At 44.9% G+C, this 23838-nt stretch overlaps 1 protein-coding gene across 3 annotated transcripts in view; it reads right to left on the bottom strand.

The window, feature by feature from the left end:
• NR4A3 (nuclear receptor subfamily 4 group A member 3) overlaps nt 1–11260 on the bottom strand; it is a 38340-nt gene extending 27080 nt beyond the window's left edge. Inside the window, exons 1-4 of one of the 3 annotated variants that reach the window (XM_045081626.1) lie at nt 10711–11260; nt 7289–7462; nt 4022–5010; nt 186–315 (exon numbers count right to left, since the gene is read on the bottom strand). In XM_045081626.1, coding sequence (XP_044937561.1) covers nt 186–315; nt 4022–5008 — 1117 coding nt within the window. In that variant the 5' untranslated portion in view covers nt 5009–5010; nt 7289–7462; nt 10711–11260. Of the gene's footprint in view, nt 1–185; nt 316–4021; nt 5011–5958; nt 7250–7288; nt 7463–10710 lie in introns of those variants that run through there. The other 2 variants (XM_013053810.2, XM_045081627.1) reach the window with 2 other exon arrangements.
• Nucleotides 11261–23838: the final 12578 nt, after the last annotated feature.

The following is a 23838-nucleotide window of genomic DNA, read 5'->3' as shown; positions in this document are numbered from 1 at the left end:
ATTGATTTTGAGAAATTAGAATAAGTAGTCCTCGGCTATTTTTAAATGGTAATACACACCATAAAAGTAAAATGTTGGAAAGAAAAGGCAACTAGGAAAATTCACCATCCCAACATGAGTATTAACATTTTTCTCAGTGATAGAAAAGGTATACGCAAGCTGAATAAAGATCATTATATCCGTACCTTCTTTAACCATGCCAACACTGAGACACTTCTGAAATCGACAGTACTGACATCGGTTTCGACGTCTCTTGTCTACAGGGCAGTTTTTATTTGCCAGGCAAACATATTTTGCATTTTTCTGAACCGTTCTCTGGGAAAACACAATACAGAGATAGTCAACTAATAGTTTCTGGAAAGAGGTAGGACCTGACAAGATGTATTTTAATTACAATGTGAAAAGCGACAGTGCAATTCGTATAATTAGATAAATTTAATTTCCTAACACGCTAGCCTGCAGGAAAAACAATTTTATTAGTGTTAGCTGCTGACAATGAAAATCATCTTGGATTGTTCTGAAGCAAGTCTCAGGAGACACCCAAGTCTGAATGATAAAATCATATCTGAAATTACCAGGTCAACATATCATACCTTGGAGGATTAGATTATCTCCACTTTTAATATCCCTTTGGGAACAATTTTCTACTTGTTCCACTCCCCTGATTATTGCTGACCTTATTAAAATAAAATCAAAATTATCTGGGATGTACTTTGTTGGCTATCACTATTGTAAGTCAAATATCACAGTAACTGGCTTTGTTCCCCAATAGAGATGAAATCATAAAAAGCAAAATCAGGACTTGACTAGTTAAAACATATAGGAAATATTTTTATGCAAAAAATAACTATCGCTTAATCTGTCTATATCATTTATTTTATCTTTAAGTTATTAAGATAATATATATTAAGAGAATATTTTCTTAAGAGGAGATCTAGGGTAAATTGATGATTTCTGACTTTTGAAAGTAAAATCTTAAAATTGGTTACTAAAATCCACACCAAAAAAAAAAAAAAAAAAAAAAAAAAACGACCCAACAAAAAGATTTTTAAAAAAGAAAAAAAAAGGAAATATGAGAGCCATAAATTTTCAATAAAAATTCCTATTAATAGGTTATCTCGTAAATGACTACTGACATAGACATCAAAATAGCCATATTGTAAACAATACAACATAAACCTTAGACTTGGATATAAAATGATGTCTTATTCTTCAGCATCACATATAATTTGAAAATGACACATAGAGAAATAATGAAGCATGTTTTATGCTCCAGATTTTAAAAAATGATTAAAAAAATTAAAAAAAATTTGTACAAGTGGATGTGTATTTACTACTTAGGGTGAAATTATTCAGAGATTACCTGGATCTATACAATATCCAAATAGAGCAGAAAGTTGGAATTTATTTAGTAAGCCCGGGCCGCATTAAAGAAAGAATGAAAGAGAGAAAAGAAGGAAGGAAGGAAGGAAGGAATCCAGATAATTTAGGATTGGTGATCTATTTTGGGTCCAAAATTCTAGATTCACTTTTAATCTTTTACTTTTAGCAGTTCTCAAGCCCCATGAATTAGTTTTCACCCCATCACCTTTTAATTTCATTTTCGGGAATGGTTTCTAAATGGCTTCTACGACTTTAAAAATCTACCAAAGCCAGATCCATTTAGTTTAAAATGCAAAATTCCAAAACACAAACACATCTCTGAGTTTCCAGCATTTAAATTCTCAACAGTCTGTAAGGGTAGGAAACTTATGTTTCCTGAATGAAGCTCTCTTTCATTGGACATGCAGTAATTTCTGAAACTCTCTTTCTTGCCATCATCCTCAAGGCTACCTGCCAGTTTGAGTGCTGGTGGCATTTTGCTTCAGGTATATATCTTCCCAATAACCTGAAACCTTCCCCACATTTGTGTGTGTCTGCACAGTTTAAGGACAGGGAGAGATCGTTATGGTTCAATCACTGAATTCCCATCATTAACTGCACCTCATGTCACATTTTTAAAGAATTCAATTTAATGGTAGAAAGCCACTGGGTAAAACCTGCTCCTGTTCCTTTAATTAACAGATCTGTGGGGTGGTTCTCCCCCATCCTACCCCCCCCTTTTGAGTATGGATTTGTTTTCAAGGCATTGCTGCAGAAAAGGACGCTGTTGGGGAACACTTAATTGACATTTCTAGACGAGGAATGTATTACCACTCCTGTATTTTGGTTAACTCTCAATTATTCAGAAGTGATTATATTTGTGGGTTAATCGTACTTCTCTTAATTGTTTTTCTTTCTTTTACCCTTTTTGGCTGCCTGTTTCATTGCCCTTCAGCATTTCCACTGAAATACTGTGAAAATGAAATCTGCTACAGGAATGTGGTTAACTTGGAAAGAACCCTGGTAAAGCGTGAGCAGTTCAGACAGGAAAAAAAAATGGCTAAACTGAGGGTTCTACATTTAAAACATTATATTTCTGCATACCTCCTATATGGCACTAGACATACTAAAAAGTCCTTCCACAAGCATTTTCTCATTTATCTGCAGAATTTAATTAGTCGCATGATGTCTAACCCCAGATCAAAAATAACTGTTGCTTGCTGGTAGGCATACCAATCCACACACATGTGCATTTTAATAAATACTTGGTAGTTTTCATTTAATAATGAACTACTGTTTTATGGCCCTTTAAATAAGTGTGTTCATAACTGTTTTATCTAATTTGATACTCATGGCCCTTCTCTGAATTTTATTCACCTGATTGGAAAATGGAAGCCTAGAAAGACATACCATGCTCAACATGGTATGTTGGATTGGTAGGTGACAGATCAAGGACTCCTATTTGAGTGTTCTGACTCCAATTTTAGCACACTCCCACTCCCAGATATATCCTATTGGCCTCCAAATACCAGTTACCCAATCAGCATCTAGCGTCCCTTTTCCCTCCACTCTGCCAGGCCCTGGAGGCCAGGGAGTGGCTTTTGTGCGAGAACATTTATGGGTTTGCAAATGCCTGATATAACGGCCAAGGGAGTAGAGAGGGTGGCACAGAATTAAGTGTCTGCAGAAGTCTGGGAGTCAGTAGCAAAAGTTGAGTGGCAAGAGAACAAGGCCTCTTCTTCCTCAACAGTAGAAAGAGCACTGACCCCAAGTGTTGAAGGAAACCAGCGGGAACGGCCAAACATGCCACTAAATCACCATTTATAGAACGCACAGGGCTTCTCTTTCTAGGCCTCAGCCTACTCAGGGGTAAGATATGGAGGAAGCCGAAGAGCCTGTAAAATTCTCCTTTGGGTCTATGAGATAATGAACAGTATCCACACCTGGCACTGTGTGTGCATGGAGATGGAGGGGACCGGTGAGACCCCAGCTTCTGTCTTCTACAGAGGGAGCTGCCCCAGCCTGCAACCAGCCAGTTGCTCCTGTTTATTCTGCTGGTGCAGACCTGCGAAGAGTTCTCAGAGTGTGTGTCTTGGGATAATTTGAATAACCTCTCTGAGTCTCCACTTCCTCATCTGTGAAGCAAGGATAATTAATACCTACCTTCAAGATACTATTAATAAAAATGGCTAGTGGGTGGTCAGAATTCAATCTCAGGTCTGTCTGCTTCTAGAATCCCAGCTCTTATATGAGGATTAAGTGAGATATAAATGTCCAGGGCCTGGAATACAGACCCCATGCCCTCCGATACCCTGCATGGACAGAGGAGGAATACAATGAGGCTTCTGAATTTTTTTTTTTTTTTTTTTAAAGGCTAGGGGGTCCTTTTGAGAATCTGCTGAAGGTTCTCTCCAGAAAAATGTTCATAAGGTAAAGCCAAGTTGGGAGGTTCACAGCTCCCTGGAGTCCAGGTCATGGACCTCAAGTTAAAAACCTCTGAGAGAGTGGGTGTGACGGTGCTAGGAAAGGCTACAGACACGCACAGTATAATAATGCCACTTCTGGAAGGGGAAGGACCCTCTTGGACGCTCACTTGGCAGGTGGGAGAGGAGGCTGGCTGCAGAGGGGAAGGGGGCGCCAGGAGGAGGCTTGCGCTCACCTTGAAGAAGCCCTTGCAGCCCTCGCAGGTGCGCACCCCGTAGTGCTGGCAGGCGGCGTTGTCCCCGCACACGGCGCACGTGCCCTCGCCCGACGACGAGCTCCTGTTGGGCGGCGACGGCAGGTTGGGGCTCTCGCCCAGCAAGCTGGACGCCGTGGGGGAGGCCGTGAGGCCCAGCGGCGGGAAGGCCAGCGCGGCCGCCCTCTTGGCCAGCGGCAGCCCGTACGGGTGGCCCTCGAGCGCGGCGGCCTGGCTGCTGGCGGCGGCGGCGGCAGCGGCAGCGGCGGCTCCCAGCGGCAGGCTGAGCGCGGCGGCGGCCGTCGGGTCGTAGCCCAGGTGGTGGCCCCCGGCCGGGCTAGGCGCGGGCGGGTGCGGCGGCGAGGGCTTGAAGTGGAAGAGCGGGAAGCGCGCGCCAGGCACGGTGGGCACGGCCTTCATCGGCGGGTCGAGCAGCGGGCCCGGAGCGATGCAACCCTGCGCCGAGGGCAGCGCGTCGTCCCACAGCGCCCCCGCCTGCGGGGGGAAGCCCGGCGTGGTGGGCGTAGATGGCGGGGACTGCTTGAAGTACATGGAGGTGCTGGGCAGCACCTCGTCCTCCGGGCCGGATGGGGGCGGAATGGATGGCTGCTGCTGGGGCTGCTGTGGCTGCTGCTGCTGGTGGTGGTGGTGATGGTGGTGATGATGGTGATGGTGGTAGTCGTGCGCGCGGCCCTCCTCCATCTTGATCAGGGGCCGTGGCCCCGATGGCTGCATTTGGTACAGGCAGGAGGGCTTGAGTTCGTAGTTGCTCGAGTAGCCTTCCATGAAGGTACTGAAGCTGGGCAGGGACGTGGTGGCGGTGGCCGTGATCTCAGTGCTGCCAAGGTCCATGGTCAGTTTGGCGTAGTCGGGGTTCATAATCTCCGTGGTGTATTCCGAGCCGTAGGTCTGCACTGCATAACTGGAACCTGGAGGCGAAGGGCTATACTGGGCTTGCACGCAGGGCATATCTGCAGGACAGGGAAAAGGGTCTGTCAGAAGCAAGTCAGCACTCTCTCTTGGCTGACAGGTACCACTGGGTTCATTGTTCTCTCATCTGGGAAATGGGAGGGGAAGTGGCATCCTTTTCTCCTTCCGGTAGAGTAGATTTAAAGCTTCATGCTTACTTTCTTCCTGGGAGAAAGCGGAATTCCTGACAGACTAAGGGGCCACAGGATGCCAAAACCAGGCCTCTTGGGGACCTCTGCCCACCTTCTCTCTCTTGCCTTTGTTCTCTACCAGATCTCGGAAATTTGACTCCTTCTTTCATAAGCCCAGTCATGTTTTGATGAAGGAGTTTTGAACCCTATAAACTAATTGGGGGTGGTCTTGGCCACAAGTTGGGAGGACAAAAAGAAAGCCAGTGAATGCTCTCTTGGTTTATTTTTGGGGAAAGAGGCCACTAGTCCCCAAAGTCACATGCATTGATTTAGAAATCTGAGTTACTTAAAAAAAAAAAAAAGTGTCCTTTGCAAGACTTACTGGCCAAGGAAGACTGACATTCTAACATTTTATGAGTGCCAACTGAGCCTACCCACACATGTTGTGGTCGCTTTCTCCCACCCCCTCCCCATTTCTCCAAACACAGCTAACAGCCTACACAAACTGGACCCCTAGTGATGACTTCAGCCAGTTAGGTGGAGAGGTGGGAACACAGGCCCAGGAAATGGACTCGGGGGAGTTTATGCCATCTGCAAAGAAAAAGATCAGCAGCTGCAACAAAACACCCACCAAACATGCTCTCTGCAGTATACAGTATATATATATATATATATATATATATATATATACACACATATATATGTATCCCCCAATTCTGACTAATAAAATATATCAGTGGCTGTTTTAAGACAACAGTCTACAGCTACTATAAGAGGTGAGTTAGCCTACAAATTTTCTTATGACAGAAGAATTAGTACCTCTGCAAAAGAAAGCAGTTCCTTAGTAGGTTCAATTTCTCTGCCAGTTGATTATGTTGAGCCCCTGAAGTGACTAGTATCCAGGACGCTTATTATAGTTCAGAGAGGTGAGCTGGATGAGAAGGCCTTGGAAATTACTGGATCTAGTGGCTGATTTTTAAAAAATCTTATTATTTCTCTTTCTCCATAGCTAATTAGAAATGATAAAAGGGGCAGTTTCTGGTGGTTGGTTTTTCTGAACCAAAGGGAAAGCAGGTGCTTCACCTCTGTTTGGAGTCTATGGTCTAGAAGTTGTGACCAATAAAAAAAAGTGAGTACTTCATATTTCCTTTGACATCTTTCTCTTACCCACGTTTCCAAATCTGATTGAGTCATGCGTGTATGGGATGAAATCTTGACGTGAAAAAAGGTGATGAGGGCCTGTGGGAAGAAGCGGTGATAAGGAGAGGCCAGTTCAAGCCTTCATTTTCCAAGAAGGGCCTTAAAAACACTCACTAGTTTGAAGTTCAAGGATTACTTATTCTGCTGTCTTGTTAGGGTGAAATGAAAGGTTAATGATTTAAAAGAAAGAACACTGCCCAATGTTCCATCTGTTCTTCCTTCAGCACCTCTAGGATTTCTCCATTAATCTTCTGTCATCTTCCCTTGCCAGTCCCTATGCATTGCTCTTCTTTGTGTCTTTCTGGGGTTTCCAGCTAGAATATGAGTTTGCTTGCTCCGAAGTTCTATTGATCTGCCTATCTTTGGTGATTACACAGTCCAGGCACCTGATATCTCTTTAACAAAGGCATAAAGAGGTGTTAAAAGTCAAACCTGCAATCCTTTCTTTTGCCCAATTAGAATTTACTCCTTGGTTTTCAGCTCAAATGCTTTTTCTCTTTTCCTCTGCGCTTTAATAATCCAAACTTCTGCATCAAATGATTTGGGTTCTGTACAAACATAAATGCTCTGTACTGCTCAAAGAGAGTCCATAACTTTTACATGCATAAACTGGATATAAAAGGAGAGCAAAAATGGAGACATTAAAGTGTATAATAAGATCCTAATCTATTGGCATATGACTTTTTTTTTGTTTGTTTTAAGGAAAAATATTTTTGAGAAATGCAACGCTTAATTAAATCTGGCTGCTCTACTAGGTAGCAACAGGGTGTGGTATACAGAGGAGCTTCGTGCAAGGAGGCCACCTGTTCTGTGAAATGCATGGTCAACAGTCACTGCCCTGGTGCTGGGCAAGTGGAACAGCCCGCCTGTTGGGTGTGTGCATCCCCCCCACCCCTGCCCCCACCTCTCCCAGTCTGAGAGGAATAAGGCGTCATGCCTTTAGACCTACCTGGAGGATATCTTGCGCGCTGAATGGTGGGGCTGTGGGTCTCTCCAGCGGAGGCTGAGAGGGTGGGAGGCGGGGACGTCCGGCGAGGGGAAGCGGTGGCAGTGCTACCCGGCTCCGCTGAGGGTCCAGGCTCAGGACCGGGGCTTGCCGGACTGCGCTCTTCCGCAGGAGGCTCTGCGGGCACCGGGAGAGACAGAGCTTAAAGTGCGACCAGGCTGGTCGTCGTGGCCGGGGCTGGGTGTATTGGGAGAGGGTGGTTTGGGGTGGGGCGGGGGGGGAGGTCACTATGAATGCTACGTTAATTACAAAGAATTGTAAGGGCAAAGAAGCAGTGATTAAGGTGAATGGGGTTCCTGGGCAAGAAGCATCACACCTCCTTCTGGGGGGGGGCGGTGCGCAGAAAGGTAGTCAGGCACCCACTGTGCTCACCGCCGTTTTGTGGCACCCAAATCTAGACTAAAAATACGTGCATTCTGTCATCGCCCAGGAATTGATCTCTCTTGTCCCCACAATTGGTTCTGAGCTCGCCAAGTCAGGAAAACCAAAGAAAGAGCACCTGAGGAAGAGTTTCGACCGAATTCGAGGAGTCAGTGAGTGTTCACGAGCGGAAAATAGTCATTTTCCAACTCCACGGCCCCCCCACCCCGCCCTCCTCAAATACAGAATTTACACGTTGCATAGGAAATGCACAAGGTCCGGAACGAATGCGTGAATGCCCCGGGGAATTAAGAAAGTCTGCGCTTTTCATTCTAAATGCTAATAGAGCTTAGCTTCTATTAGCCGCGAGTTTTGGGGGCCAGGGGTCAAGCAAACAAAAGGACACAGTGGAAACAGCCCGGCGCTGGAAACAAGGGGACCAGGCAGTTGGAGTTCTAGGCTGGTAGGGTGGGAGGAGGCAGGCCCCCTGCACCCAGCAGGAGGTATCCCTGAGGGTGGGCGACTTCGAGGCTCTGGGCCATCCGGCGGCCCCGAGGGGGCACATTCCGGAGGGCGCCGAGCGCGGCTCCGGGGCGAGCGTCTCTGCGCACAGCCTCAGCGAAACTTTGTAGCTGGAATCGCAGGTCCGCGGGCCTTGGGGGAAAGGTCCACTGCCCCAAACTCTGGTCTACAGCGCCCCCTTTGCCTGGACCCGTTCATATCTCGAGGATTCGGAAGGTGAAATTGAAAAAAACCAAAACACAACCCCAAAAAACCTCGGGAGTGCGCGGGCCGAGAGGGGCGTGTTAAGTTTTGTCCCCCGCCGCCCCTGCGCCAGCGGCTTGCCTGAAGGAAGAGGGAGAGGGGGTATCGGAACCCCCAGGTCCGGTAAGCCCTCGAAAGCCAGGAAACGGGGGATTCCCTTGCCACCCCGCCCCAGCCCTGTCCCAGCCGATCGTACGGAAATCTTGCGCTCGCTCTAGCGCAGGCACGGGCGGATCTTCCCACGGCTGTAACAGGAGCTTTCCGTCCACCCAGAATTTGCAATACGGGTCTCCAGCAACCTGCCACCACCTCCTGCAGTAGGTGCCCTCATTCTTGCCCTCCCCTGGGTCCTTTCGAGCGGAGTGTTTCTCCGAGGATCGGCGAGGTTGCGTCTCCTTAAGGAAAGGGCTCCCCTCGAGCGCCGCGCGTTCGCGGAAAGAGCCACACCACGTTTCCTGCAGCGGAGCCAAGAGCCCCAACGCTCCCCCCACCGCCCCCACCCCCGCCCACTCCCATGGCCGGTTACCTAGGCAAAGCCTCTGCGCCTGGAAACACGTTCCGCCGCTCCGGCTCGCGGCCGCCGGGGCCGGGAGCACTGAGCCTCGGGGTTGTAAATTAGGTAGAAATAACTACCTCTGTCAAAGCTCCTTTCTTTCTCGTGGGCAGACGAAAGGAACACCCCCATGTTCCCCTCCCCGTGGTGAAGTGTGTGGAGGAAACCGTGAAACGCACCATTGTGACCGGGGCTCCTCCGCGGAGTTTCCAAACCTGGGGAGCGGGGGCGGAGGTTGGGCGGGGGCAGTAGGAGTGGAGGAGAGACCGACAGAAAGGGAAAGACGGAGATTCTCAGAAAGACCAAGGGAGAGGAGACAAACCGCGGGGGAGAATTTCTGCGAGCGCGCGGTCTCAGGGAAGGGAGTGGGTGGGTGCGGAGAGGAGGGAGCCGGTGTGGAGGTGGCTTGGCCTGAGCAATCTTTGATAGTCACAGTAGGATCACCTTATCCAGGTAAGATAACTCGAATGAGCTCCAACTTCATTCATTGTGCCCAGTAGCCCCGTTGGGCAGCTTTTTCTTCCCTCTCAACTCAGTTCTGTAAAATATTTCTCCGTCGTCGAAATAGAGGATTCAGGACGGATTTGCCATTCACCTCTCGCCTGGCACCCTAAGACTCTGGGAGAACAGCCCAACATTTGTGATCACCAAACTCCTTGCAGCTCTTCCCTCGGAAGAATCCGGAGGCATAAATAAAAGACAATGTCCAGGAACGTTCTTTAGACTCAAGGGACAAATGCTTTCTCTCTCCGTCCTGACCCAAGCTTCCAGCGGGTTCGAGAGGTGCCTTAGGTCGTCAGTCTCCCTAGGCTGCGCTCTCATAACCGCTCCCCGCTCACCACTGAGAACTTTCATTTGTTTCTATTAAGAGTAAAACACTCAGAGCAACTTCTCCAAAAGCGCGAGTTCTGCCAGTTAAGAGTAAAACATGCCCACACCAAGCCAAGGCCCGAAGGAAACGAACACCATCCCCACGCGTGTCCGGGCTCGGGAGTAGGCAATTACACCCGATTACCTCTGAAGGTTAAAGTGTACACCGGCAAGTAGGCTACGCCAGGCAGACGTGCCTAGCGGAGCCCCAGGCTCATTTCAATACAATAAGCCACATTCCTACAATTACGCCCTCTTTCCAGAGATCATCCGAGAGACTTTGCGAACTCCAGCCGCTGCTGCCCGTGCCCCTTCCCTCCCAAGCTTCCTCCCAGTCAACCAGATGGGAGTCACCATTAGGTATATTAACTTGGACCCACCGGAGCCCCTATTTTCAAGCCTGGTTAAAAGGCAAGAAAATTACTGCCGTTCATCACCGGAGCTGCAACTCCCTGCCGCTGCCGCCGCCGCCGCCGCCGCCGAGAGCATCATTACCATGACAACTAGAGCCGAAATACCCTGAATTACATCGCTGGAGCTGCTACTGAACAAATCCCGGTCCTCCTCTTTGTTAGAGGCTTTTCGCCTCTTCGGGTGGGGGGAGGAATCCCACGAGCTCCAGAGATCCCCGCGGGCCCGCTACAGGGGAAAAGTTTCACATCAGAACCCACCCGGCCGCTCTGCGAGCAAAACCGGAGCGACGAGCCGAGGGGGGAAAAAACCCCACACGCAAAGTTGTCAATTTCAGGAGCGACGCTTCCCAGCGCGCCAACTTTTTAGCAAGTCCCCCAATTAACTGGGCGAATCGCATACGTACTTGAGTGCTGTGGCGGTTCCGTCTTTAGAGCGAGTTTCTAGAGAGCTGCCCCGAAATCTGCACTGGGGGGGAGTCACAGCTGCTGTCCCGGAAGGGCTGCTGTGTACAAGCCCAGCGGCTCCCAGAGGTGGTGAGCGTCTGGCAGGGGATGCTGCGATCCAGACTCATGGGAGAGTGCCGGCGAGGGGTTCCGCGGGCGTCCTGGCTCCGGCCGCGACCCGGGGGGAGGATGCCGCCGCAGTTCCCACCTCCGAGGCCACCGCCGGCGCTGTCAGCGTTGCAAAGTGAGTCCAGGAGGGGCGTCCGGCTGCCGCGCGGCTCGGCACCGGCGAGGGCGCAGGGCGAGAGGGGTGTGAGCGCGCGGGAGAGAGTGGAGTGTGTGTGAGGAGCTTGTGTGCGCGCGTGTCTGTGTGTGCGAGTGAGGGAGCGGGTGTGAGCTTGTCTGTGTGTGGGGAGCGGAGGAGGAGCAGGAGCTGGAGGGGTGGGGGGCGGGAGGCAGGAGACTCCGCTCTCCCGGCAGCGCGTTCGCTCGCTCTCTCGGCACGTCATTTATGCCACAGGAGCCCTAGCGGCCTCTCCATAGAGTGCCTGGAATGCGAGACGTCAATGTGACGCCATGGGACGCTACGTCACCCTCCTCCTCCCTCCCCTGGCCCAGCCGGTTCCGCGTGTGCGAGGGAGGGTGTGTGTGTGTGTGTGTGTGTGTGTGTGCATGTGCGCGCGCGCGCGCGCGTTCCCCGACCATTCTCAGGGCTGCACAATGGAAACTGCGCCGCGCGGCCAGCCCCGGCAGGGGGGCCTTTTGGACTCGCGCCGCCAACCCCTTTGCAGCCGTGCTGCTCGCCAGGGCGCGAGTAGGCTAGAGGGTGCAGCGGTCCGCCCGCGGGTCAGGCGGGACCGCCCAGCTGTCAGGCTCGGGTGGAGTAGAGTTGGAGGAGTGCGGCTGGCGCGACTCCGAGGCTGCCCCGAGGCATGGAGCCAGGGAGAGGGGGTAAGGGAGAGGACAGCTCTTCCGAAAGGGAAGGCTCCGCCAGCCAGCTTCTCCGAGTGACCTGGCAGCCGGTGCAGGAGTCAGGCACCGGCCCGAAGACTCCCTGAGGTGCAGCTGCGCTTTCCTCAAGCAACAGTTCCAAAGCTGTTTAAGCCTCGCTGGCCCTCAGCGTCTAGGCTAATCCATCTCCTCCTCGCATCATTTGCTGAGTGCGTGTTTCGCACGGGGATGCAGATGGCTCCGGGAAGATAAGGTCTTATTTCATTAAGCTAAGGTGTGGATTTCCTAACTGGACCCACTGTAACCCAACTAAGAGTGCACATCCATCCATCATCCACGTGCGCGCTGCAGCAGAAACTACTTAATGTGTGTAAAACAAACACACACGTGTTGAACAGCTGAGCGGGTCTGACTGTTGCAAATCACCCCCCCCCAGCAGAAATGGAAATCTCAGCTCGCACTTTCACTTTTTGAGGGTTGCCCCCCCATCTCCCAAATTAAATATTTCGAAATCAATCAGCAGGATTTATTAGTCAGTCCCTCGCCATGGGATTTGCTCTGGTCTTCTGGGACACATTTGTCATGAAATAGTGTGCTGAAAGCCTGGGCGACTGTGTGAGGGAGAGCAATGTCTTCCTGGAAATGATGAACTTAAGTGTGAATTTCTCGCTGCAAACAAAAACAAAAATTTATCAAAGTTAAAGTCTCCAAGTTCCAAAGTGCAGCTGAGTGAAAGCAACCTCTCTGAGGTATGAATTTCTGAGGAGAAAATATTTGAGTGAAACAACGCAGACAGGAAGGGTCTCCATGTAGTCCTCTTAAATCAGATGTGACATTCTATTTTTTTTGACATGTCCCAATGTTTGCGTGTGTGTGTGTGTGTCGCAGTGGGGTGAGGATCCCATTGTCGACAGCACACAGTTCAGAATCGAAGGTTCGAGTTAGCACCAGAAACTTGAAAACAAAACTATTATATATATACAAAATGTATATTTCTTAGATTCCATTTCCATTTCAGACAGGGTGGTGTGGAGAAGACCGTGGGAGGATGCTCCGCAAGTTGACCCAGCGGAGGGGAACCGAGCTTCTGCACTGCCACGGGTTCCAATCCAGTCTCGGAAGGAAGGAGGGCGCTGCTACATTGTATCCATTCAAAGGCTGGGGGGTGGGGGGAGCAGGACCTGGAGCCGCGCGGCGCTGACGCACACGAGGCGCGTGATTGACGCAGGCGATGTTACTAAATTCGGCGGTTGGCCGGGCCCCGCCGCCGGCGCGCGCCGCAGATAGCGGAGTAGGTTCCCCTCGGTCACCCCCGCCCCTTCTCCATTCAGTGCTGCGCGGGGCGGGGCGGGGCGGGGCGGGGCGGGGCGGAGTGCGCGGGGCGGGGCGGGGCGTGCCGGGGCGGAGTGCGCGCGTCCGCGACGGGATCCGGCAGAACCAAATATAGTCGAGCCTGGATATTTTTAGCCGGGCCTCGGGCGCGAGCCCGCCGCGTGAGGGGGCGCCCTGACCCCGCCAGGAGTGCGGAGGGGGCGGGGGCGGAGTCGCCATCTTGGACCCGGCTCGACCCTGTCTAGTGACCGGCGGCGCTGGGCCAGGCTCTGCGCAGGGGGTCGGGGTGAGTGGGTGTGAGCTTTGGGAGAGAGGGGGCGCGGGCTGCGACGGGAGACGAGGGCGAGGCGCGGGCGAGGGAGCGGGGCGCTCGGCCCGCGGGGCGTGCGTGTGTGTCGGAGACGAAAGCCGTCTGCCAACTTGCTGGGCAGTCCTGCCACCCGGCGGCCCGGCCAGCCCCTAGTCGCGTGGGGGCGGAGCCGCCCGCGGCCACCACTTCCTGAGAGCCGGGGATACCCCTCCCGGACGTCACGGAGGAGCCGAGGCGGCGGTGGCGGCCTGGGGCTCATCCTGCACTTGCATCACGGGTGCAGCAGCAGCTGCTCTGCTCCTTTGTGGCTTTTTCCCCTGTTGAGTAACTGCTTTGTTAACTGAAAATACCATGACGGGCCAGTGTGATCACCAGCTCAAGACCTCAAAGAAAGTGAAGCTGTCAGGCAAGAAGAGGGAGACTCCCCAACCCGGCTGCGATGGTATCTGGTGGGTGGGTGTGTAGAGAAGCACTTGACAGTTTCCACGTATTACTTCTTGCCTAATTCTTCACCCCCAAGAAGGTTTAAAAATACTTTTATTTCCATGCTGTAAAATTTTCATGTGTTCTGCACCCCACCCATTCCCTCTTCAATTTGAAATCTCACGCAGAACTGAAATCACGGTAAAGCAGGAACCCTAAAATTATGTTCAGTTTTTAGGGAATAGGACATTTTTTTTCATGAATTTATTGAACAAACCCCATTTTCTAAATGTTAATATATATAAAACGTCCATGCCCACTCAAGGTAGTTGTAAAGCTACTAAGTTTGTTCATAGGAATTGGGCTCCTTCAGTTACAATTTGAAACCCGTATCCTTGTTTATCTTAAAGAAAAAAAAAATCCATCCCTGGCCAAATATCTCCAGGTAAAAGCATTTCTTTCTTTGAGAGGCTATGTCTTTCTGGACGTCTGGATTGGTTGATTCGGTGCTTCCCCCTCCCCTTGCCTCGTTTACATCCTTTCCTTCCTGAGTATCAGGTCGCCAATCTTTGTTCCTTGACTGCTGTTGAGCTGAGGGTTGTTGTCTGATTGCACTGAGCCAATCAGCGGGCTTAGTGCTCCTCTGGGTAGGAAGCTGGGCTGACTGTTGGAGAGGTTCCAGTGGTCACTGATAAGTGGCAACATTTTTGCACTCAAATGGAAAGTCATGGAAGCAGAGACAAGGCTCTCTTGCAATCTGGGACACTGTCCTCTCTTTAATTCCAAGTCCCTAAACCTATGCAGTTCCTCAAACAGAATAAATCATTTTTTTTTCTTTTTCTTTTTCAAATTACTCTCTATTCTATATTTTTTCATAAGTTTGATTTACTAGAAATTAAACATAATATTCTGTAAGGCATGTGTAATACGACTTTCAGTAATCTAAATTACCTTTTCGATGACTATTTTGGATTAAATAAAACTTAGTACTTTATAAAAGAAAGCTCTTCTTTTGGGAAATCAAATAGAATAAGACTACCTTAATCTCTGAAATGTTGAAAATTTACTTGGTTTGGTCCTTTTTCTAGAAGAGGGACGTTTACATGTGGCCTAGTTTACACACACAAAGCAAAGAAAGCAGTTAGTTTCTATTTTTATGATACTTGGGGCCGCCAGTCTGTTAAAAACTCTCTATGAAGTAATTATTACAAATTCACTGGATAATAAATAAACCTTCATTTTGTTTCTGTTTCTTTGGTGTAGTCTGCAAGAAAAGAAAAGTGCTCTTTCTCTTGAAAAATAAAATATGAAATTTAGGGGAGATTTATTGTGTGTGATATAAAACAATTGCTTTAACAAAGTGGGATTTAAAAACATTGCTTTAAATGCTCTTCTTGAATAAACAATGACATTTAATGTTGTTGATTTTGCTCATACACAAAGAATGAGGATGAGTAGTATTAATGGGAGGATTGGGTAAAGAAAGGTAAAATAAAAATTCCAAGCCAGAAGTTGTTACCTAAGGTGAAAATAGGAAGGGAAAATGAAAGAATTATGTAAGTCCAAGTCTCTAGAGTCACTGTAGGAGTTCTATGTTATATATGAATATATGTATGCATATATATATAAAATATAAAAAGTATATATAAAATTTGGTAACTGCAGATGACACTGACTTACAAACTTAAGTGTTCTGGGCCCAGGAACATGGGACTATTGTAGTAATTTTCTGTTTGATTTGCCTGCATACCACCATGTCTTCCATATCCATTCTATCGTTCCTCAAAAATCTCCAGCAGCTGGATGTTGTCTTCAAAGTAAAACCCGAGAGTCTCCCCATCCTGGCTTCTTTATTTCCACAGAATTTCCCCGTTCTAGTCAAACTGGTATCTTTACTGTTCTTCAAACATCTTTTCACCCTCCCACATTTGTTCATAGTTTTCCTTTATATGACATTCCCTTCTTCCCCTAATTCTCTGCATATTGAAATCTTATCTTCCCTATAAAACTAGCTCAAGAAATGAACTCAGATTATGCTTTAGTCTTTTATAGAGTTCTTGTTTTACTGCTTTCTTTTTCTGCTTTTATGTCCATAGTTTATTCCCCTGTCAAACTATAAGCTTCACATGCTTCACATATCTTTGAAATTTCGGTGGCACCTGTTTAACATGGATAGTAAATATCCATAAAATATTTTCCCCTTCTCAGTTTGAATATAAATAGAGAGCAGCCATAATATAAGTCCCAAATTGCATGGATTAGGAGATTCTTGGCATGAATGGATGTAAATGAGATCATATGTTAGTTGTTTTTGTTAACATCAACTTTTGACTCTCCTGATTGAAGATAACTTGTCAAGGTATCTGCCACAAACCCAGACAGTTGCAGGTAATATGAGGAAATTTGCTTGTTTGGCTTGTACCTGTTGTATCTGTGTAGGAAGACTTGCTCTGATTTTTTTTCCTGATCGACTTTGGTTTGATTCTTATTCTACCCTCTTTCTCCCTGTAATTGCACTTTCTCTTATGCTGCTTTTTTTCAGCGATGAACTGAATGCTGTAGACTAGGAAATGAAATGTCATTCTTCTTTTGTAAACATTTCTTAAGGTTTAGAAAATTGAGAACCCTAACATCTGTGTATAATGAGTTAAATATAAAAATTTCTTAATTTCCTACCTCTTCCAAAATGTATTTAACTAGATTTGTATGACACTATATATATGCTGGAGTAAATTAAGCAAGGAGATTTTGGAATTAGATTTGTTGGAAGTTTTAGAGAGAGACCCGTGTGACTTAGAATATTAAAATTTTCTTTAAAAGGAAAAAAGCAATATAATAGATCAGGGAAGACTTTCTATGTTATGGAAGATTTCGGAAAGAAAAATAACTGAGAAAGATTATTTGATAGTGTAAGTGCAGATAATATTTTAAAATCTCGTGAAATATTTTTTTTTATCTTTTGTCCATTAGTAGATAACAGGTTTGCGATGTGGTTAAAAAGAGAGTTTATTTCTTAGTCATGTTTTCCCCAGTTGCTGGTAAACTCTGGAACACCACGGTGATTTGGGGAAGATAAGTTATTACTCCTTTGTGATCAGTCAATTCAGGATATCATGTATACCTATAAAATAAGATCTTCATTTTAGCTAGAAATGATAGATGAAGTTGATATCTCTTTGCAAAGATAACCACATAACCCTTTTTCTTATTACCCAATTCTGGAAAAGAAAAAAAAAAAAGATTTCCTCACATGTACTTTAGTTGCTTCAGCATATTCTCCAAGAGTGAGATGCCGTATTTCACAGGGAGCACTAGATTGCTTCTCAGAGGCCTGGGTTTGGCTTTGCTGCCACGAAGCTGCCCAACTTTGGGTAAGTTTATTAAGCTTTTTTGGGAGCCTTAATATCATTATCTTAAAATGACATTGTTGGGCTCACTATATGACCTTTCAGGATGTTTTGGTTCTAAAGTTGAAGCATTTTTTAGGCCACTTGTGTATGGTGAATCAAGAGTCAGCTCTGGTCTGGTCTTCTGTCACTACCTGGTTGCTGTAGTGACAATAATTTTTGTATATAATGTACGTTTCTAATAGTAATATTATATTAAACTGCTTTGGCCTGCTTGGTAATTAATTGTAGCCATGGAATGAGATCTCGGTAGCCTCAGAGAGTTAATGTACTGCCAGCTTCACAGCCTTCTCTTATCCACAAAGTAGAAACAAGCAGAAACCTGGGTAGTCCAAAAGTCATTTTATATTTAGCTATGGAGTTTGTTTTTGTACTTTCATTTGAATATGGATGAGTAGCAAATTGACTTCATACAAATTAATAAACTTTCATTGGAATGGATAGTGTTGTTTGTTTCAGTTCCTTTCTGATCCTCAGTGCATGCTAGGCATAAACCATTTCTTCTTAGAAGTAGCAGCCAAGGATTAGCTGTCCTTTTCTCTTTTTCATAGAGAATGATTGGTGATGGTGGGGTTGTAAGTCTTTATATCTCTTTGTAGAGTGTAAGTAGATAGGGTGAAATATTAAGAAGGCTGGTCAAAAGGAAAGTACCAAGTAGGTATTAGGTTGAAAAAACGTTAGCACATCAGGCAGAAAGAATACAATAAATTCTGTTTGCAAACTTGTTACATTTGCAGTTGGATACATCTTTATGGATATGTAAGAGTCGACTTTATAGGCTTTGAGAAATACCTGCATTTTAACACATTGCAGGTTTGTGTATTATCTGAGGTTTAGGAAGTAAAAACATGGTTTGTCCTTTAATTTAGAGCTATTTTTTAAATGCCTGTTCTACATATTTAGGTATCTGGTTTCCTGCTTAGATCATGTAATTAGTAACTGATTCTGATTTTTTTTTTAACTGTAATACATTTTCCAGTATTTATTCCACATGTTTATAGTTCACTACTACTGGAAAAATTCCTCCCTGACATCTGTTCTGAATTAGTTCCCTTTTCCAGTTATGTTTTCCTGTTTTATCAATTTTAGTGATGAGAATAGAAAGCTGTATTTTAAAGATTTATCCTATTGAAGTTTAGTAAAATTGAAACAAATTTCTTCATTATTTCTAATTTTGGAGAATGATTGTCTTATTTTAAGTTCACATGTTAAGTCAGTGTTTTCACTCTTGAGACAATGGAATAAGTTGGATTAAAATCGAAATTCATTTTCCATAGTTTCATAGTATTTTATAGCTGTCAATTAAGTGATTTTTTCATATTTCACAAAAAAATTTTCTAAGAGAAGCTTTTGTTATCTCAAAATGTTTTAAAATATCTTTTTGTTGTTAGTAATAATTAACAAGCAAATTGATAATTTGTTTAAATGATTTCCAACATACTTATTTTGGGGGATGAATTTTTTGACCACTTAGAGCAGTTCTTGGCACAGAGTTGGTGCTCTGTAAACATTTGATGAATGAATGAAAGTAGTTTTCAGGAAGTTTATTCAAAATATTCTGTTTTCTTTATTCTAACCAGCCTTATGACCTTACTAATTTCTCTGAGAGTTTTCCTTGGAGTTTAGGCATAAGAGAGCAGCAGAGGAGGTCTGCTGCCTGTCCCCATGCCATTGCTACCACACTACCCTGGCTCACCATGGACCCTAGTCTGCAGAGACTTCTAGTTGTCCTGATCGAGGGCCAGACACCCTGAGTTCTACCACTCTGTGATACGCATTTGAACTAAGAACTCATTCAGTATCCTAAGGAATTAGACCACATTTTGACCTCAGCTACCCTAAGAATTAATCTTAATCTGTGGCTTATCTCTTTTGATGGGCCTCTTTTACTGTGGTACTTTCACAAGATTGTACTCTTCTCTCTTTCCTTCGTGGTCTCTGCCCTGGGCGTAAGCAACCCATTTATCAGTGAGTTCTTCACTTCTAGTCATCAGGTTTCCAGCCGGAACCATGCTTGGCTTTTCAGTTCTGGATGCTGCTGTTTAAGGCCTCCCCAAGCGCCCTTCTTTGCATCTAGCATCCACAGACTGAGGGTCCCAAATGTAGAGTATTTTGTAGATCTAACTGGAAGTATTTCATCTACTAAACATTTACTATATTAAGCATTTTAAGTGTTCAATTTTGAAAAGGTAATGCATTAACTTGATTCAAACAACAGAATGTTTAGAAATGAAAATTTCCCTTCCACCCTGTTCCCCATCTATTCAATTCCCATCCTTCCAGAGTTTCGAAATACATATTCAGGCCAAAACAAATATAAATTCTGTTTTTCACTTATATAAATGAAGCTTATATGCATTATTCTTCCTTTTTCACTTAACAGTGTATCACTTAACAGTGTATCTTGGAGTTCTTTCCATTGCAGTGGGAAAATATCCCAGATAGATCTCTTTTTTTTTGGGGGGGGGGGAGGGGCAGGTGGAGAGGGAGACAGAATCTTAAGCAGGCTCCATGTCCAGCGTGGAACCCTACGTGGGGGTAAATCTTACAACCCTGAGATCATGACCTGAGCCGAAATCAAAAGTTGGATGTTTAGCCAACGGAGCCACCCAGGTGCCCCTCCCCCAGATATATTTCACTTTAGTAATATATTTTGGAAATCTCTTCCACATCATTGTGTGGATATAGCATCATTTTTTTTTTTTAATGAGTCCCATATTGATGGGGATTTGGGAAATTTTCAGTCTTTTGCTATTAGAAACAATACTGCAATAAGTAGTTTTGTTACATAGATTTTTCATACTGGTATAAATGTATAGGGTAAATTCTTAAAAGTGCAGTTGCTGACCGAAGAGTATATCTCATTGTAGTTTTATAGGTACTACCAAATTGCCCTCCATGGAGGTTGTATGATGTAGACCTCCATCAGAAATGTATGGGAATGTCTTGTTACCCATATTCTTGCCACAAAATGTGTCATTGAACATTTGGATTTTTCCAGTCTGACAGGTATAAAACATTTTCTTGATATAGTTTTAACTTCTATATTTCTTACGAATGAGTTTGAAAACCTTTTCATATATTTGGGAGCCAGTTATATTTCCTATTTTGTGAAATGTGTCTTTAATCCTTTGCCTTTCTTGGGTGGATATGGGGGATTCATTTAAAAACCACCTTGTAACTGATGTGTATAATATTTGCCCTTTGTAATATGAGTTGCAACACCCCCCCCATTATCGTTGCTTATGATGTTTTTGCTAAGTAGATTTTTCCTGAAATGTAGTTGAATTTGTTAATCTTTTATAACTTCTGGAATTGGGGCCATAGTTGGAAAAGCCTGCCCCACTTCAAGATTATGAAAGAATTCTCTCACATTGTTTTCTAGGGTTTTGTGGTTTTTATTTTGCACTCAAGTTTTTGCTCATTTTTCTTGGTGTATGGTGTGATGGGAGGGTGGGTCCAACTTCATTTATCTCCAAGGGCTCCTCAGTTGTTCCCACAGTGTTTGTGAATAGTTTATCTCCATGTTGTTCTGCTTCTTACCAAAAACTGGGACTGATTTATCTATCCTTTTTTTACACCTACTTTGTTGTAATTGGATATATGTACAGTTCTCTGTACATATTGTTTTCCCTCCTATAGGACACCTTTTTTTTTTTTTTTTTTTTTTTTTTTTTTTTAATGGCAATGATGTCTTTTGCCCTCCTACCTCCTTGTTTATCTCAGCAACACCAACGGCCTGGAAGTCAGTTAGTATTTGAGTGAATACCGACTGCTCAGAAGGCTCTCTAGGACTTTCCCCTGAACAAGTGGCTAAAAAGAAATCCCAACTATAATCACGTTCCTTTGAAGACTTCACACTAGAGATGTCTTCTAGCTCTTTCTAGCCATATGACCAGCTATTGTAGAACCTGAAGTCCACTACCTGAGTCCTTTACTCCTGAGGCAGTACAATTGGGATTGTTTTTTTATGTACAAATTCCCATCATCTGCCATCTCTACTTTGTCTGACACTATGGGATATTACCTTCCAGAATTTGGAATGGGAACCATAATATGTCAAAAACACTGGTTTGGATTCCCCAATCACATAGTGGCTAGCTCCAGAACCTCATTTATTGGGAAAGTGTATCATTGTAGAGTGATTTGGGGGAACATTCATCTTCAATTTGAACCCCAGGCAGATTAAGTTTCCTCATAGGGAACCTGGGGAAAACCTTAGCATTGTCTACCCAAGGAGAAAATTCAAGCAGGTGGATGAAACTTAATTAACTTGGTATCCTTACTAACATTTACTAAGCTATTGGGGTTAGTTTTACAGCTCCTTGATAAAAGATTTTCTTCTACTCTTGAACCATTGCACTAGGTGATTTTCTTTTTTCATACTTGTTCAGGCCATCTTGCTTGTTCTTTATTACTGAATGTCGTGTGGGGATCCTATTTCTTATCTCTGCCTTTAGACTTTCCCCTGATGCTGGTAGTATGTTCTTTGTAAAATACCAGTTTGACTTAAAAGTTATTTTGGCTAAATACAGTTTAGGTGAAAGCAAACTGGCCAACTGGCAATTTGGGTGAAAAAATGATTTGACTTAAAAAATATGCTAAGTTGGGGGGGTGGGAGGTTGGGGTACCAAGTGGTGGGTATTATAGAGGGCATGGATTGGATGGAGCACTGGGTATGATGAAAAAATAATGAATACTGTTATGCTGAAAATAAATAAATTTAATTAAAAATATGCTAAGTTATCAAATTTTTAAGTAGTGATAATTTCAGAATATTATAAGGGTGATTAAACAGTTTTGACCAATTTTTTTAGGGATTTTTATAATTTTTATCCTTTTATGTTTCAAATTAATTTTTAGCTGCAAGAATACTTTGTTGCTTGTGATATCAACAAGTTAAAACAACCTTGCTTCCCAGCCATAGGAGAATAGCTGGACAAGCTTGATCTTAAAACTACAAGGCAGTTAGAGGTTAATTGGAACAACCAAAACATCAAACGATAAGATAAAAACGTATTTCCTTTACTTTTTCCCCCTCATTAAGAAGGCAGTGTATGTGCAGTACAGGACACTCAGAAAAATGTAGATAAGGAATAGAAGGACAAAAGAAAAAAGCCGTGAATTAATTCATCCCAGAATAACCACTGTTGCCTTTCCCTGTCTTTTCAGATGCATTTTACACACATAATCTCTGCATGTTGTTTGTAGTCTGTCATTATTTAAGGACCCTCCACTTATTGATCAGTCACCTTTGCCCAGGATTAGATTTTAGTTCCTTTCTGGTTTTTGTCTGGCAACCATAGACTCGTCCTTTTTAACTGGGAATTGATGGCCGTTCTCTTTTTCCGTCTACCCCTCAGTCCTGCCTAGGCCTACCTCCAGACTGGGTCCCAAAGACCCTCCTTTGCTTCCTTTACCTAAGACAGTTTGTAAGTGAAGCCATTCTGCCAGGCCTTTCTATGGACTTACAAAAGGGGTCAGTTTTTAGAATTCCTGTGGAATTGATTATATATAAAGTAATTTTTGGAGTTCATGCCTGAGGTATATTATGTGAATATATATGTAAATTACATGAGGAGAATGAAGAGATGGGAGAAGATGGAGTGGATCCCCACTAAAATAAAAGAGGCATTGCAACAGAGAAATCTACTATCACTGAGGATAATTATTTAAAGAGATTTTCTCTAAACAGGGGTTGGCAGAAATACTCAGTGTATTGTACCCAAACCCAAGTCATGGAAGATATCACTAATGAGTCATGTCACTATTTTTCACTGGATCCAAACTCAGCTTTGGATCTGTCTTGAAGTGGGTTCTAGGTAGCTGTTTCTACTGGAGTAGATGTGAGAAACAAACCTGTTTGCCATTCTTGCTCTAAAATGTTGCATTAAAGACTTAAAAAAAATAAGGGATCGAACAGGAAGGTTTTAATAAAATGTTTTGTATCTGAGGAATAAATCTATGATGATAAATATGAGATGTGAGCAAGGAGTAATTATCTGAGTCTCAGGCAAAGCACATGCCTCATAGTTATGATCATGGAAGCAGCATAATTAAATTACAGTTTTGTTCTGGAGTGAAAACAATGTCATAGTAATACTCATCATTATAAATTGCCCATGGTATGGTCTTGGTGATTGACTCTTGAGCATTCATTCTACCCCAGATGATTGGTCTAAGCAATTATGGTTGATCCTATTTCCTTTGCCAGTGAAGGGTTAGGAATGGCCTGTAACCTATGCTGGCCAATGAGATGGGAAAGGAAGTCTGGAGGGGGGCCAGAGTGCTTCTGGGAAAGAGTTTCTTGTCCCTAAAAAGAGTTAAAAGAAAGAGATGGTACTTCTTCCTCTGATGATATTACGTGTGAGTATGTTGGCTGAAACTGCTCAGGCCATCTTAGGACAATGAGAGAAGCTAGCTTTGGATGAAGCTCACCTAGAAGTTGGCAGAATTAGAGAAGAAACCTGAGCCTTTGATGACATTGCCGAATTGCTGATTGTACTGTACTGTACCTGGTCTGATCTACCTCTGAACTTCTAGTTCTGTGAGATAATACAGTTCCTTATTGTGTAAGCCAGCATGATCTGGGATTTTGCCATTTACAGCCAGACAGCCATTCTGAAGCATTTGTCTCCAGCAGTTTCTGATTTGTGGTTTTTTTT

This window comes from Mustela putorius, unplaced genomic scaffold, assembly GCF_011764305.1.
Source record: "Mustela putorius furo isolate JIRA1106 unplaced genomic scaffold, ASM1176430v1.1 tig00000580_pilon_pilon_pilon, whole genome shotgun sequence".
NCBI lineage: Eukaryota > Metazoa > Chordata > Mammalia > Carnivora > Mustelidae > Mustela > Mustela putorius.
Note: the sequence above shows the minus strand (reverse complement) of the source record. Positions and strands in the feature narration are given on the sequence as shown.